Below are 16,755 nucleotides of genomic sequence, written 5' to 3' on the forward strand. Positions count from 1 at the left end.
AAGACCGTAAAATGGGTCAGCTTAAACATAACCAATGCAACAACTAGGCCCATAAAGGGGCCCGAAATTGGAAAACTGAATTCCCGGGGGCGGGAATCCCCCGTTTGCTCATTCATACTCACGGCTAAAGAAAAGATATATAAAAGCAAAGGGTTGGCCCCCCAAAACGAAACCAGTCTCGTCGACAAACCCTAAACCCCAAATTTCGAAGAAAAGAAAATTCCGCAGGCATGTCTTCCAGAGCCAGGGGTCGAAGGAATCGTGGAATCAAAGTGCTGCAGGCCGAAAAGCCTCTGTTAGTCCAGAAAAAGAATAAGTCTGGGGGTATGCTTTTCCTTGTTCATTGAAAATAGATTGTTCAATTTCGTCTTAGTTACATTCGATCTGAGAACAGCTTCCTAGTTTCTGCGAGGAACATGATCAGAAATTTTCGTTGGGTTGTTTTTGAATAGAAATTCAAGTGTTGTTTATATCTGAGGTGTAATTGTATGCGGATAGCTAAAATCTGTTCCATCTTTGCAATTTAATTTTGTTTTACTTCTTTATTGTGAAACAGGCACCAAGCCAAACCAACCAAAGATAATCCCTTCTCCGCTCAAAAAGGGTATGTGTTATTTAGAGTTTGCGGCTTAAGTAATCTTTCGTTTACTGTACTCATTGTCTGTTTATCAGTGCTTTTTTACTTTATTTTACTTCTTTGTTGTTATTGACAATTGAACTTTGAAACAGGCACCAAGTTGAAAGGACCGAAGATTTCCACTTCTCCTCTCCACAAGGGTATATGTTATTTGTTAGAGTTTGTGACTTAAATAATTTTTGGTTCACTGCACTGGTTTTTTCGGGTTCAGCATCATCGTCCGTTCATATGTTTTTGATTTTATTTTTCTTTATTGTTATTATTATTATAATTTTTTTTATATGTATTATTTGACCATTTCACTTCAAAACAGGCACCAAGTCAGAGGAATCCAAGTTATCCGCTGCACCTTCCCCCTCGGGTACGTTTTATTTGTTTAGAGTTTGCTCTTATTTTGCTTGGGTACTTGCTGAAGGAAAAAAGTTTTGGCAATAGCAATAATTAATCGATATAGTGTATATTTGGAGTCCACGTAGTGATAAATGTTATTATCACAAGTGCCATGGAGGCACATATAACAAATTCAACACCAGATTGTACTTCTATTTGCTTTCTCTTACATTTTAGTCTTTATCTGACTATGTTAGCATGAACAGGTGACAACATTTGCCATGTCTACAAATATTGGCCCAGAATTCGTGGTAAGATTTTGATTTTTGTTTGTTTGTCAGGATTATTACGTGGGAGTTCCCTTTGGGGCTCAGTGTTATGATTTTCTTTTCTTTAACCAGCCAAGTCATTTTAGTTTTTATGATACTTCTTTAGCTAAATCATTCTGGTTTATCTGGTCAATGCATGATGCCTACATTGATAAACCTGCAGTTAATGTCATGTTCTAAAATCATTTGTCTACTATATGTAGACATTTGCTATTCATATAGTTGGCTCCCTTGGGACGTTAAAGGCTCAAGTTTCAGTTGTGGGTCCAATCTTTCACCATTTGAATGGGGATGAAGTAAGCTAAAAATTGCTAAACACTTAAAAAATCAGTGGGAATTGCAGTTAGTTACCCGATAGTCCTACACCTTTATTATTTCCATCTTAATCAAACTGCCGCCTTGCTTTGCAATTTCTTGCAATCACTGGTATAGAAAACCCATCTCATGTGCAGATGTGGGTTCTAGGCTCAACATAATATAATATAAATAAAACAAACGTTTAGGTAACTCTTTCCCCCAACCCTTCTCCCTTTTATTTTCGTACCTCTCCAACTGTAGAGGTTTTCATTCACCCATTGCATCTGCAGCTTCTCCTTGCCTTTCCGGCTCTTTGACCAATTTGTGATTGAAGACGTTATCTGGTGTCATATTGGTTTGTTCATCATGCATACTCGAGTATATTTTAGGATAATTTTTTTATCCATCTGAGTCGTTAAACTGATTGTTGATTTGATGACACTAATGATGTATTTTTCATTATACTATGTTATGTTTGCTGTACTGGTTTTAAGGTTGGTTATTAATTTTTAGTAAGTTTTTTTTTTTTTTGGTTCTTTTGATTAATTATTTTTCATTTACAAATGCTGCTGTGAAACAGACGGCAAGCCAGTAGAACCAGAGATTTACACAGGTATGTTTGTGTTTTTAGACTTCGCGAATAAACTAATCTTGGAATTGCATAATCAATTGTGTTATTTAAGGGAAAACTCATGTTTAATTTGAGAGAACCGAAATACCAGACCGAACCATTTTTGGAGATAACTTCTCTGGCCAAGTCTTGTATATAGTCCACTGATAAAGTATACTATTCTTTGATGGGATTATAGATCATTTTGCATTTCAGCTCATGTTTCACCAGCCAGACGTTTATTTTTTCTCATATTGTACTTTCAGTGCCATGTGATCACAGTTCTGCTTGTTGTTTTGGTTTTGACATTGTTACTTATTCATTTTCTCTTTTGTTTTAGTGTCAGTGCCTTCTGAATGCGACATGGTCGAGATGGTCATAGCTCCATGTAAGCTTTTAGATTTTGTTCCATGGTTTGTGAGAAATATCATTTGGGAATTTCCTTGTGCTCTCGTGTTGAGGGGAATAATTGTTTCTGTGCTTTCGCGTTTTTTATTTTTTATTTTATTTTTTAAATTTGGTTTTCTCAAGATACACTTCTCCTTAACCAGCCTATTCATTTTGGTTTTTGTATCATGTATGTCTGTAGTAGAATAATTATTGTAGTTATATATTTCTTTTCCCGCCAATTTGTTTGTGTCTATCTGGTCCATGCATAGACGATTCTTGATATAGTGTATCTGTCGTTGGGTTCATTGATCTCATTTCATTTGAAGTGCTTTATTTATTGTAATTTTATTCAGAGATTCATTCTTGTTTTTCTTTTGAAACAACATCGATACGTCTTGTACTATCTAGTATAGTCCATATGTTCTTGGTTTTGACATCATAAGAATTTGATATTTATACCTATGAATGGGGTGGCAATGCAGAATAGCAAGTTTATTAGTGGTTGTATGTCCCGCAAGCCTCGTATGGCATGCACATACAGCTACGCACAAATCTATACCTGTTTGGAATTCTCTAACATTTTCTAAAAATTTACACCGTACCATTTTAGCTTGATTGACTTGGGACATGAAGGAATACGTGACGTTTTGTCCAATTTTTCACCCTTACATTGTGCATGTGTGAACAGAGTTAAAGAAGATTAGAAAGGTCAAGATACACTTAAAATATTCGGGGGATGGGCAGTATGTCACCTAAAATTCTTGCACTTCCATTTCCATTTCTTTGCAATTTGTAGCAGTCTCCATTGTGTGCTGATGTTGCCAATGTGAACCCCCTTTATTTTAATGCAATGGCCCACTCTGCTGCCCTGGGAACACTCACCCTTCTCTCTGTTTCTTTATGTTTCCAAGCCTAATCGTTTTGATTCAGCCTCTGCATTTGCAAGTTCTTTGAGTTTGTTGGTCTATTTGTTATGCTTTTGTTTTTGGTTGTGGTTTTGTGAGTTTGTTGGGCTTCTGTTTCTGAAGAATCCTGATTTTCAGTTTTTTTGTTTTGTTTTGTTTTGTTTTCTCTTTTTTGTGTTTTTTTAAATATTTTTTTTTCCTTTTACTAAAGATAATGTCTCTTTGGGCGACATTTAATAATATGATCGAACTTGCTAGTTTTTGGTTTTGGTCTGTGCATATGATCCTTAGCTGATATACTTGACAAAGGAATACATTATTTAGTGTACTGTAGTTGTTTTTGCAGCTCCTCCTCTTTCATCATACATCTATTTTTCTTTCGTTATGGCATATTCGGTCACTACTGGTTTTTGTGTTTTGACATCATTACTTACTCGTGTTCTTCTTTTGTTACCACAAACAGTTCCTCGTGTTATGCGTCCCGACTCCGATTTTGGTTATGATGGTAAGGTTTTGATTTTTGTTCGAGTGTGTTTTAAGAATGTTTGGAGTTATCTTTTAAGGTGGTGGTGGTTATTTTTTTCTGTGGGGTTGTTGGGCAGATAATCCTAGTTTGAAGTTAAACTTTACCAGTCGGGTCATTTTGGTGTTTAGGTCATATATAGCTGACGTAGAATAGTGTAGTTTATTAAGATAACCTCTCCAGTCAAAACTTTGGTTTGTCTCATCTATGCATCACATAGTCGACAAGCAATGTAGAGTAACTATCTGTTGAAGGAAACATAGATCTTATTGCATTGGCAGGATTGTTTTGACGCAATATTTGATGCATCTACCATCCAATGTCATGTAGGTGCAGTCCTGATGTCTAGGGGTTTGATATCATTTATACATATTTTTGTGTATTAAATATGTAATTGGTATTTTACTATATGTGTGAAACAGGTAGCGATGTAGAACCCCTGCTGTCACTCCCAGGTATGCTTCTGTTTTTTTTATTTTCGGTTACTTGGAATTTGCTTGGGTGTTTCTGTTAGAAGGAAAATAAGTTTTTTAGTAGATTACTACACAATCCACCTCATATCTTTGGTGGTATTTCTGCACACCCATGTCTCATTTTTGACAACCTTCAAAACACCTTTACCGTTTGCTTGATTGACTTATGTCAGTCTTACAAGAATTTCCAAATGTGCACCATGTAAATTTAATTAGGGGAGTGAAATTCCATTTTACAATCCACTGTTTCATTGTTTTGGCTTTCCAAATGTGTACTATGTAAATTTAGTTAGGGAAGTGAAATTCACATTCCACACTCCATGTTTTCTTTTTTCAGTAACTTACTTTTTGTCCTTATGTAAGAATTAACCAAAAAAAGGAAAAGAGTGGATTACAAATTAGAGGGAATTTCATTCTCCTTTAAGTCATTTCAATATGGCTAATTGCAATTTATTCCTCGACTGACTTACGCTTGACCATCTTACAGGAGTCGGAGATTTCGGTCCTCCTTCGCCGGATATAATCTATGATCCTTGGTGAGCGGTGTGCGGTGATGGTAACCTAGAGTTTGCTATGGCCGTATTTTATTCAAGTTATCTGTGAGACTAATTTAGTACTGAAGACTATTTTAGTAACTAAAGTGTTTGTGAGAAAATTCTCCTAATGGACATATGTAAATGTTGACATGTAATGTAACATGTCATCTGGAACATCAGTATCCTTGTTTTGGAGTTCGGGATGATTGAGTTATTATTATTATTATTTATCTGTTAGTCCATAATTGAAGCATGAGTCTACATGTTTCAAACACACGATCTAATGTTCCATTTCCCATTAGTTAATAGTGATGATGATCACAGGGATCTAATTAGCTGGTTAGTTATATATGAGATAATATGCTTTAACGGCTTGTCTAGCCAAATTCAAAATTGTAAGTTGTTTCTCTTGTATTTGAAATAGCCTGGGACGGTTTGGGAAAACAGGAACCGAAACAGAACCGCAGGAGTTGTTTTCAGTTCGGGTTTGTCAAAATTTAAGGTTGAAACTGACAACAATCCTTGGGACAGAAAGAATTCCCTCTATGCCCACTTTAGTCTTACTGAAGACTATTTTAGTAACTAAAATGTTTGTGAGAAAATTCTTCTAATGGACTTATGTAAATGTAGACATGTAATGTAACATGTCATCTGGAACATCAGTATCCTTGTTTTGGAGTTCGGGATGATTGAGTTATTATTATTATTATTATTATTTATCTGTTAGTCCTATTGTAGTATAAATGTCTATATCATGTAATAGGTACTTGAGTGTATAAATGTAGGTATGAAGACTTGTGTGGCATAAAGTATATGGGAAAGCAACAAGCATGACAGCTCTCATAATTGCAGCAACCATGTGGAGTTGCAGCTATGATCATTGAAGCCACTATAATGGACTTCATATCATAGCATTCACACTAGCTTTGTATTCCTATATAAACCCTCCATTGTGAGATGAATAAACACACTTGAATCTCCATTCTCTCTGCAACATTACTCTCTCCCTCTCTCTGTTAATTTATGTTCATTCTACAACACGTTATCAGCACGAGCTCCTAGCTCTTGCTAGCCATACCGTGCGCTGCCCCTGCGCTCGTTCCTGTGCAGATCAGTCTGCTTGCACTCCTCGAAACATCTTGTTCAGGACTTCTAATCAAAATCCTTTCTTCATCAAAGTTGTTCATCTCTGTCTCTTCTATCTGACCTCCAAATTTCAGCCCTGTTGGAGTCCAGTTCAGACCTGTACACTATTCAAAGTGGGAGCTGTTCAGCACTCTAGTTCCTGTGCATATCAGCCTGCTTGCAAGCCGAAAAACTTCTCTTTCCGGACCTCTAATCAAAATTCTTTCTTTATCAAAGTTGTTCATCTCTGTCTCTTCTATCTGACCTCCAAATTTCAGCCCTGTCGGAGTCGTTTTGAGACCTGTACACCATTTGAAGTGGGATCTGTTCAGAAGAGAATTTGCTCCGAATTTCAACAAGTAAGTTTTTGTTGTAGAATGAACATAAATTAACAGAGAGAGGGAGAGAGTAATGTTGCAGAGAGAATGGAGATTCAAGTGTGTTTATTCATCTCACAATGGAGGGTTTATATAGGAATACAAAGATAGTGTGAATGCTATGATATGAAGTCCATTATAGTGGCTTCAATGATCATAGCTGCAACTCCACATGGTTGCAGCAATTATGAGAGCTGCCATGCTTGTAGTGGCTTCAATGATCATAGCTGCAACTCCACATAGTTGCTGCAATTATGAGAGCTGTCATGCTTGTTGCTTTCCCATATACTTTATGCCACACAAGTCTTCATACCTACATTTATACACTCAAGTACCTATCTATACACTCAAGTATCTATTACATGATATAGACATTTATACTACAACACTCCCCCTTAGATATTTCATGTCAATAGTATTGTCTAGGCAGTGCGCTTCTAAGTTCCCACAGGGGTTTTATTACTTGGCAAGGTTTTTAACGAGGCAACTTAGAAGCGCACCGCCTAGACAATACTATTGACATGAAATATCCAAGGGGGAGTGTTGTAGTATAAATGTCTATATCATGTAATAGGTACTTCAGTGTATAGATAGGTACTTGAGTGTATAAATGTAGGTATGAAGACTTGTGTGGCATAAAGTATATGGGAAAGCAACAAGCATGACAGCTCTCATAATTGCAGCAACCATGTGGAGTTGCAGCTATGATCATTGAAGCCACTACAAGCATGGCAGCTCTCATAATTGCACCAACCATGTGGAGTTGCAGCTATGATCATTGAAGCCACTATAATGGACTTCATATCATAGCATTCACACTAGCTTTGTATTCCTATATAAACCATCCATTGTGAGATGAATAAACACATTTGAATCTTCATTCTCTCTGCAACATTACTCTCTCCCTCTCTCTGTTAATTTATGTTCATTCTACAACAAAAACTTACTTGTTGAAATTTGGAGCAAATTTGCTTCTAAACAGATCCCACTTCAAATGGTGTACAGGTCTCAAAACAACTCCGAAAGGCCTGAAATTTGGAGGTCAGATAGAAGAGACAGATATGAACAACTTTGATGAAGAAAGAATTTTTATTAGAGGTCCCGAAAGAGATGTTTCTCGGCTTGCAACCAGGCTGATATGCACAGGAACGAGAGTGCTGAACAGCTCCCAGTTCGAATAGTATACAGGTCTCAAAAGGACTCCAACAGGGCTGAAATTTGGAGGTCAGATATAAGAGACAGAGATGAACAATTTTGATGAAGAAAGGATTTTGATTAGGAGTCATGAACAAGATGTTTCGGGGCGTGCAAGCAGACTGATCTGCACAGGAACGAGCGCAGGGGCAGCGCACGGTATGGCTAGCAAGAGCTAGGAGCTCGTGCTGATAACGTGTTGTAGAATGAACATAAATTAACAGAGAGAGGGAGAGAGTAATGTTGCAGAGAGAATGGAGATTCAAATGTGTTTATTCATCTCACAATGGAGGGTTTATATAGGAATACAAAGCTAGTGTGAATGCTATGATATGAAGTCCATTATAGTGGCTTCAATGATCATAGTTGCAACTCCACATGGTTGCTGCAATTATGAGAGCTGCCATGCTTGTAGTGGCTTCAATGATCATAGTTGCAACTCCACATGGTTGCTGCAATTATGAGAGCTGCCATGCTTGTAGTGGATTCAATGATCATAGTTGCAACTCCACATGGTTGCTGCAATTATGAGAGCTGTCATGCTTGTTGCTTTCCCATATACTTTATGCCACACAAGTCTTCATACCTACATTTATACACTCAAGTACCTATCTATACACTCAAGTACCTATTACATGATATAGACATTTATACTACAATAGTTTTAAAGATTAAAGTTTCCGTTTTTGAGTTTTTATTCCTTTCTCTTCTTTTTCTCGGGGACTTGCAATCAAAAAGCGGAATTATAGGAATTCACGCTAAACGAACTAAGAGCGTTCGTAATCAATGAACTAAGAGTGTTCATAATATTCGGACTAAGAGCGTCCACAAGCATCAATTTATGACCATATTAAACATCATTGTTTCGGTCTAATCTAAATATTCTTGGAAATTGATTTCTTGGTAGCATAGCTCGAAAATCTTATTATTTTAGTTTTCGTGGAAGTTTAAACTCCGAAACTAATATATCTTCTCTTCTTATCTTCAGGATGTCGAATGAACCAAGACTCGACTTTCCCATGCTTGACTCAATAGGCTCGGAATATCATAGCTAGATAACTGACGTTGAGAACTATCTCACTTCAAAAGGGATATTACCCATAATCCAAGCACCTAACCAGGGTCTTGTGTTCCAACGAACACCTACAAAGCATGCTCAAGCACTTATCTTGATGCGACGCCATATGGATAAATCACTCAGATTGGAGTACATGTCGATCAAGGATGCAAGAGACCTTTGGGTAGCGCTAGAAGAGCGCTTTGGCAATATCCAAGATTCCCTCCTCCCTGACTTGAAGGTTCAATGGAGCAATATACGCTTCGCCGACTTTAAGTCTGTTGCTGAATATAATTCAGAAGCTCTTCGCCTCAAATCCATGTTGAGGTTTTGTCAACAACCTCTCACAGAACAAGAGCTAATTGAGAAGACTCTCTCCACCTTCCCTGTCACAGCACTTTTGCTATCAAAGCAATATCGTACTGAAGTCAATGTTGGACGAATTACGAGGTTTAATCAGCTTATCAATGTTATGTCTGTAGCTGAAAAACATGACAACATCCTCGTGAAGAATTCAAGGCCCATTGGAACTAAGAGCGTTCATGAGACGAATTATAATGCACCTAAAAGAGGGCGCAAGGAGCGATACCCTAATAATAGGGGACATGAGGGACGTATGGGTCCATATAACCGCCCCAATAAGGAAGGAAACCGCAACTTTAAAGAGTGCACACATGATGGAAACGCCACACGTGGGAGAGGTGGATATGGCAACACCAGCCGTCGAGGTAGCACCATGGGCCGTGGAGGTAGCACCATGAACCGTGGTAGTACCTCCAACCCTCCTAGGGAATAACCACAACGTGCACGAAGTGCACCTCAAATAAAGGGAGGTAACCACAATGACATGTGTCATCGATGTGGATCGATTGAGCATTGGTTCAAGCAATGCAATGCAAGTGCCCAACTAGCTGCACCCTACAAGGAGTATAGGGACTTGAGGGAGCAAGAAATCTACCTTGCCGAAGAAGAAGATGGTGAAGATGTCAATCTCACCATTGAGGACTTCAAAGCTGAAAATGAAGTGCACAAGGATGCCGCAGACTTTGATTAGAATAGTCCTTTTTATTTTCCAAGAACGGCAATGTGCCTTAGTCAATAAATGATAATTGTATTAACTCTTTCTCATGTGGCGCATCCAAATGAAGTATGATGTCTAGGAAAGTAATTGAGATAGTGGTACTTAAGAGAGCCTCGCTCCACCAACATCTCTCTCTACTTCCCTGGTCATATTTTATTGGAGTTACCAAATGGATTGAGTGACTATAACTTGTCTAAGTTTGATTTTATTTTGGAATAGACTTTGGAAACTTTGATGTAATCATTGGCTATTTTCCTTATTAATAAAGTGTCACATTATTATTCAATGTCATGGACATGTGTTAAATTCCGAACTTTATTATCTTTCAGTATGTTTCCCGGAGAGTTGGAATGCCTTCTTGATAGTGGCACCACACATACTATATTGCGACATAGGCAACTATTTTTATGGATGATTCCTAGTCGATCTTCAGTGACTACGATGGCAGGACCATCAAAATTAATTCATGGTCGAGGACCAGCTCAATTTATGTTGCCAAATGGCACAAATATTAATGTCACCGAAGCTCTATATGCTCCAAGGGCTGGAAGAACCTTATTGAGTTTTAAAGATATAAGAGCCAATGGTTTTCATGTGGAAACACATTGTGTGAATGGACAAGAGTTCCTTTGCATCACCTTTAATGACTACGGAAATAAACGAGTATTAGAGAAACTTATGTGTCGCTCTAGTGGATTGTATGCAACCACTATTAGAGTCATTGAATCCAACCATGTCATGAAAGATAATTTATGGGATTCTGACACATATAGGCTTTGGCACGACCGTTTGGGACATCCAGGTCGTGATATGATGATCCGTATATTAAAGACTTCACACAGACATCCATTCTTCAAAACGAAAAGAAGTACGAACCAAAGATTGGTCCAAGGAGTTGCTTCTAACACCTATCATTCATTTTGCAAAGCTTGCTCTTTAGGAAAAGTAGGATCAAGACCATCCTATGCAAAGGACACTAAAGAAAATGTACCATTCTTGCAAAGAATCCAAGGTGATATTTGTGGACCTATCCAACCAACTTGCGGACCATTTAGATATTTTATGGTGTTGGTTGATGCATCGACACGTTGGTCACATGTCATGCTCTTGTCCACAAGAAATGCTGCATTTGCTAAACTCCTAGCACAAATCATTAAGTTAAGGGCTCACCACCCTGATCATCCTATTAAGTCAATTCGTCTTGACAATGCTGGAGAGTTTACATCAAAATTTTTTGATGATTATTGCATGTCCATTGGGATTGAGGTTGAACACCCTGTCCCTCATATTCACACCCAAAATGGTCTTGCAGAAGCTGCCATTAAAAGACATCAAATGGTTGCTAGAGCATTGGTTATGCACACCAATCTCCCTATTTCTGCTTGGGGCTATGCAGTATTGCATGCAGCTGTGCTTATTCATCTGAGGCCCACTGCCACTCAACCTTTTTCTGCGTCCCAGATGGTGACTGGGTATGAGCCTGATGTCTCACACTTACGCATATTTGGATGTGCAGTACTCTATGTGCCAATTGCGCCGCCACAGCACACCAAAATGGGTCCTCAAAGATGATTAGGCATTTATGTTGGATATGACTCTCCAACCATTATCCGCTACTTAGAACCTTTGACAGGCGATCTATTTACTACTAGATTTGTGGATTGTCACTTTGATGAGACAATCTTCCCGTCGTTAGGGGAGATAAGAACACTAATGTTCAACAGGAACAACAGGAATTGTCGTGGTCTGTCCCCACTTTGTCTCATCTTGATTCCTAAACTGCACAGTCCGAAATTGAAGTGCGGAGAATTCTTGATCTTCAGAATGTAGCAGATTCGATGCCTGATGCGTTTTCTGATATCGCTAAAGTGACAAGATCACATATACCTGCTGCAAACGTGCCTGCAAGGATTGATGTCCCTAAAAATCATGGACATGGCGCCACCCCTAGGGGTATTGGGCACGGCGCCGCCACCACTAATGGTGATGGCAATGTGGCTCAGGCCGGGCTCCCTGCAAGGAAACGAGTGAGGCCCAAAGGTTCGATGGATTCTCGCCCAAGAAAGAAAGCAAGTTTGGCACAAAGAGATCCATTAATCATCGATATAAATAAACCGTCTCATGAAGATATTCCAGATTATGGTTATGTCCAAGAGACATCATTGGGAGACGCTCCAATGTCAAAACCAATTCCAGAGAATAGAGAGATCTCCATGAATTACACTAGTGTACATGAGACGTTAAATAGAGATTCTATTATCCTTGATGATGTGTTTACATACTCTATTGCTCAAAGAATTATAGAACACGATGATATCGAACCTTGCTCCGTTGAAGAATGTCAACGAAGAGCAGATTAGCCTAAATGGAAAGATGCGATCCAGGCTGAATTGGATTCACTAACAAAGAGACAAGTATTTGGGTCTATAACGCTGACACCCCCAAATATAAAGCATGTTGGCCATAAATGGGTTTTTGTTAGAAAGCATAATGAGAAAAATAAGGTTGTTAGATATAAAGCTCGCCTTATGGCGCAAGGTTTCTCACAACGCCCTGGAATCGACTACGAGGAGACATATTCTCCCATAATGGACGTTATAACGTTCCGCTACCTTATCAGTTTGGTAGTTTCCGAAAAACTTGACATGCAGCTTATGGATGTGGTTACAGTATATCTCTATGGGGATCTAGATTCAGAGATATATATGAAGGTTCCAGATGGACTTCAATTACCCAAATCAAGTGGCTCTAAACCACGGAGCGCGTTTTCAATAAGATTAAGACGCTCACTATATGGATTGAAACAATCCGGACGGATGTGGTATAACCATCTAAGTGACTACTTGATTGGGAAGGAATATGTTAACAATGAAATATGCCCATGCGTGTTCATTAAAAGGACAAGTTCTGGATTTGCAATTGTAGCAGTTTATGACGATGACATGAACCTAATTGGAACTCTAGATGAGTTAAAGGAAACTGCTAAATACTTGAAATCCGAATTTGAGATGAAAGATCTTGGGAAAACACGGTTTTGTCTCGGAATAGAACTCGAGCACCGTAGTGATGGGATTATGATCCACCAGTCAGCGTGTACTCAAAAATTACTAAGGCGCTTTAATGAAGATAAAGCAAAGCCTGTAAGTACTCCCATGATCGGCCATAGTCTTGAGCCCGGGGAAGATCCGTTTCGTCCAAAGGATGAGGACGAAGATTTATTAGAGACTGAAATGCCCTATCTAAGTGCAATAGGCTCATTATTGTACTTAGCTCAATGCACAAGACCGGATATCTCATTCGCAGTGAACTTGTTAGCTCGACATAGTTCAGCGCCAACACGCCGTCATTGGGTTGGTGTAAAGACAATCTTTCGATACTTGAGAGGTACGATTGATATGGGATTGTTTTATCCCTACAGAGGGAAAAGAAAAGACGGAAGTATGGAATCAGACCCCACAAGGCAAAACGCCACCTTCCGTAATGTAGACGTCGGCGGCGCCGTCCATGGTGACCGACGTTCTCCTCCTCCCCTCCATCAAAATAACGGTGATGCTTTGATGGGTTTTGCTGATGCAGGATATCTCTCTGATCCTCACAAAGGTTGCCCCCAAACGGGTTATGTTTTTACCACGGAAAGCACCGCGATATCTTGGAGGTCTACAAAACAGACCCTTGTTGCTACTTCCTCAAATCATGCAGAGATTATCACTCTACATGAAGCTGTGCATGAATGCATATGGCTAAGGTCTGTAATTAGACATATTCGAGGAACTTGTGGTTTGAAGTCTACCACAAATGAACCTACATGCATTTATGAGGATAATGCAGCTTGTATTGAGCAAATGAAATTAGGTTTCATCAAAGGCGACAATACCAAGCATATATCGCCTAAATTCTTCTACAGTCAGCAACAACAAGCACTTCTAAATATTGAAGTAAATCAAATCCGATCAGAGGACAATGTAGCGGACTTATTTACTAAGTCGTTACCAAAATCCCCTTTCGAGAAACATGTGAAGAGCATCGGATTGAGAAAGTTATCCGAACTCCCATGATTATATTTTCAGGGGGAGTCGAAATCAGGGGGAGTATCCAGAAACATACTCCACACTCAACGCGGGTTGTGCTCTTTTTCTCCTTCGACCAAGGTTGTTTTTTCCCACAGGGTTTTTATTACTTGGCAAGGTTTTTAACGAGGCAACTTAGAAGCGCACCGCCTAGACAATACTATTGACATGAAATATCCAAGGGGGAGTGTTGTAGTATAAATGTCTATATCATGTAATAGGTACTTCAGTGTATAGATAGGTACTTGAGTGTATAAATGTAGGTATGAAGACTTGTGTGGCATAAAGTATATGGGAAAGCAACAAGCATGACAGCTCTCATAATTGCAGCAACCATGTGGAGTTGCAGCTATGATCATTGAAGCCACTACAAGCATGGCAGCTCTCATAATTGCACCAACCATGTGGAGTTGCAGCTATGATCATTGAAGCCACTATAATGGACTTCATATCATAGCATTCACACTAGCTTTGTATTCCTATATAAACCCTCCATTGTGAGATGAATAAACACACTTGAATCTCCATTCTCTCTGCAACATTACTCTCTCCCTCTCTCTGTTAATTTATGTTCATTCTACAACAAGTCCATAATTGAAGCATGAGTCTACATGTTTCATATTATTTTACCAATCGGGGGTGGCTTTAGATGTTTCAAACACATGATCTAATGTTCCATTTCCCATTAGTTAATAGTGATGATGATTGCGAGGATCTAATTAGCTGGTTAGTTATATATGATATAATATGCTTTAACAGCTTGTCTAGCCAAATTCAAAATAGAAACTTACACTTGTATTTGAATTAGGACTGGGACGGTACGGGTTTAAAAAAAAAAAAAAAAAAAACAGGAATCGAAACTGAACTGCAGGAGTTGTTTTCGGGTCGGGTTTGTCAAAATTTAAGGCTGAAACCGATAACAAACCAAACCGCCTTCATTCGGGTCGGTTTTGAAACTGCAAAAACAGCCAGTTGCCAAAGTGCAAAACTGAAACATATTTCTTCCAAACTGGGCAACTGAAACTCACTGTTTTTGACCATCAAAGAGTACAGAAGTGTATAAAACTGAAATTCACCCTTCTCTAGCTCATGAATGCCATCAATTGATCAAAGAATAAGATTAAGCTAAAGCATTGTGCTTATTTGCTACCCTTCTCTAGCAGCATATCTGCCATATCAAGCAATTACAGACTTACAATATTACACAATTAAGCAGCATATCAAGCAATAATCAAACTGGAAGAACAACAAACTGTCAAACTATGAAACTGAAATAAAATGAGTAGCAGAGTACAGCAGCATTATTAAAGGCTGAAATATAAATGAAATAAAGACAGCAAGCATTCAAGTGATTCAACAAGTTCAACAAACAATCAAACAATCAAGTTCTGAAATAACAATGACAAAAAAAGCAGCAAACAATCAAACTATCAAACATCTTCTAGACTTCCACAATTCCACTTCCAAGTTACATTCTTGATTCTTCCATAGTTCCAACTTCCAAACACAACCTGCTGCAACCCAAAACAAATAATAAAATAAAAAAACCAGTAAGTTCACCAACTCACCAAGTCCAGAACTGATCAAACTCATCAAAGAATGCAAAGTGAGAAACAGCAACTCAGCAAGTGAGCAAACCTGAGCTTATTTTTTTTTTCACACCCCTAGTCTTTGACACTGATTTAGAAGATTTTGATGCATCACTACTCTTTGAAGGTTTGGAAGACTTTGTAGCCTTTCGGCTTTGTTGAGTGGCATGAGTTTCTTCAACTTCTACCGCTGCATCTGCATTGGCCTTCTCCAATCTCTTTCTCTCTTCTTCTGCTTGTTCTACATAAGTGCAAACAAACAAAGAATAGTTCACATAATTAAAGGCTTGAAGTTGCAAAAAGAAGCTAATCAAGTTATACAATAACAGTTCACAATATTAAGTAAAAAATGCAAGTAAGTTACAATGTTACATACCTTTTTCAACATCCTCAAACCACCCCATTTCCTCAATGGTTGGAATATATTCTAACCCCATTATTGCATCAGATTTGAACCAATTTTGGAGGCAGATTGGGGCTTCAACAGTTCTAGGAGTTAATGAACTCCGATGAGGATCAATTACCCTCTTCCCTGTGTTGAAACTACTCTCACTAGCTACTATTGAAACTTGGATTGCTAAAGCATCCCTTGCCACAGCTTGCAAGTTAGGATACTTTGAACCATTAAGTCTCCACCAATCCAAAATCTTCCAATTTTCATTGTCTTGAGGCTTCCCTAAGGGATCAAGCAAGTATCTATCAACCTCTCCTCCAACCACCACTGCCTCACCTTCAAACTGCTTGTTCCGCAAGTCTAGCATAGCAGCCCTCTTCCCGGTTAACCCTCCTGTGGGCACACTTGGTGTTGGTCTGCTGCTAGGGCCTTTTCCCACATTTCTTTTCCTCTTTGATGCAGTTTGATCACTATTAGATGTTGCATACAGATCACATAACTCCAGCACAAGCTGTTTCACTTATCTGATCTCCTCTTAATCTCTTCCTATGTTGCCAGGCCATTGATTGATGAATACATTTGGTTGTTGTTTAATTTTCATATATTGGCACCAGTCCCTAACATGCCATATATTTGGGGAGACGATATTGCTTCATAAATTTCAATGGGAATAATAGAACAATCTATACCATTGATGTGTCTCCAACAACAACGATATTGTTATGACACTAACAGAATTTACTTTCCAGGTTTTCGCCAGCAAACATTGACCTAATGTTTAGCAAGTATGCTCGTACGGTTCCTGACAAGTTCACTCTAGGAGAGCTTTGGGACATGACTG

At 38.6% G+C, this 16,755-nt stretch overlaps 1 protein-coding gene across 5 annotated transcripts; it reads left to right on the forward strand.

The window, feature by feature from the left end:
• The first annotated feature begins 89 nt into the window (after positions 1-89).
• LOC112196572 lies at positions 90-5,275 on the forward strand. 5 transcript variants are annotated; one of them, XM_024336944.2, is made up of 10 exons: positions 99-324; positions 557-604; positions 730-777; positions 951-998; positions 1,234-1,278; positions 2,174-2,206; positions 2,544-2,591; positions 3,962-4,003; positions 4,444-4,476; positions 4,982-5,275. In XM_024336944.2, exons 1-10 carry the CDS (start codon positions 231-233, stop codon positions 5,032-5,034), a joined length of 492 nt encoding a protein of 163 aa, XP_024192712.1. In that variant the 5' UTR covers positions 99-230; the 3' UTR covers positions 5,035-5,275. The 5 variants fall into 5 exon arrangements, with proteins under 5 accessions (XP_040375011.1, XP_040375010.1, XP_040375009.1 ...); XM_040519075.1 differs by lacking the exon at positions 730-777 and having other exon boundaries at positions 92-324; XM_040519074.1 differs by lacking the exon at positions 2,544-2,591.
• The last annotated feature ends 11,480 nt before the right edge of the window (positions 5,276-16,755 follow it).

The sequence above is a fragment of the Rosa chinensis genome, chromosome 4, assembly GCF_002994745.2.
Source record: "Rosa chinensis cultivar Old Blush chromosome 4, RchiOBHm-V2, whole genome shotgun sequence".
Lineage (NCBI taxonomy): Eukaryota > Viridiplantae > Streptophyta > Magnoliopsida > Rosales > Rosaceae > Rosa > Rosa chinensis.

Excerpts from the sequence above, each read along its gene's own strand:
- LOC112196572 (XM_024336944.2), top strand. The coding sequence starts at position 231 with ATGTCTTCCAGAGCCAGGGGTCGAAGGAATCGTGGAATCAAAGTGCTG. Across the intron at positions 778-950 it reads CACTTCTCCTCTCCACAAGG|GCACCAAGTCAGAGGAATCC; the intron begins GTATATGTTATT and ends ACTTCAAAACAG. Across the intron at positions 999-1,233 it reads CGCTGCACCTTCCCCCTCGG|GTGACAACATTTGCCATGTC; the intron begins GTACGTTTTATT and ends TAGCATGAACAG.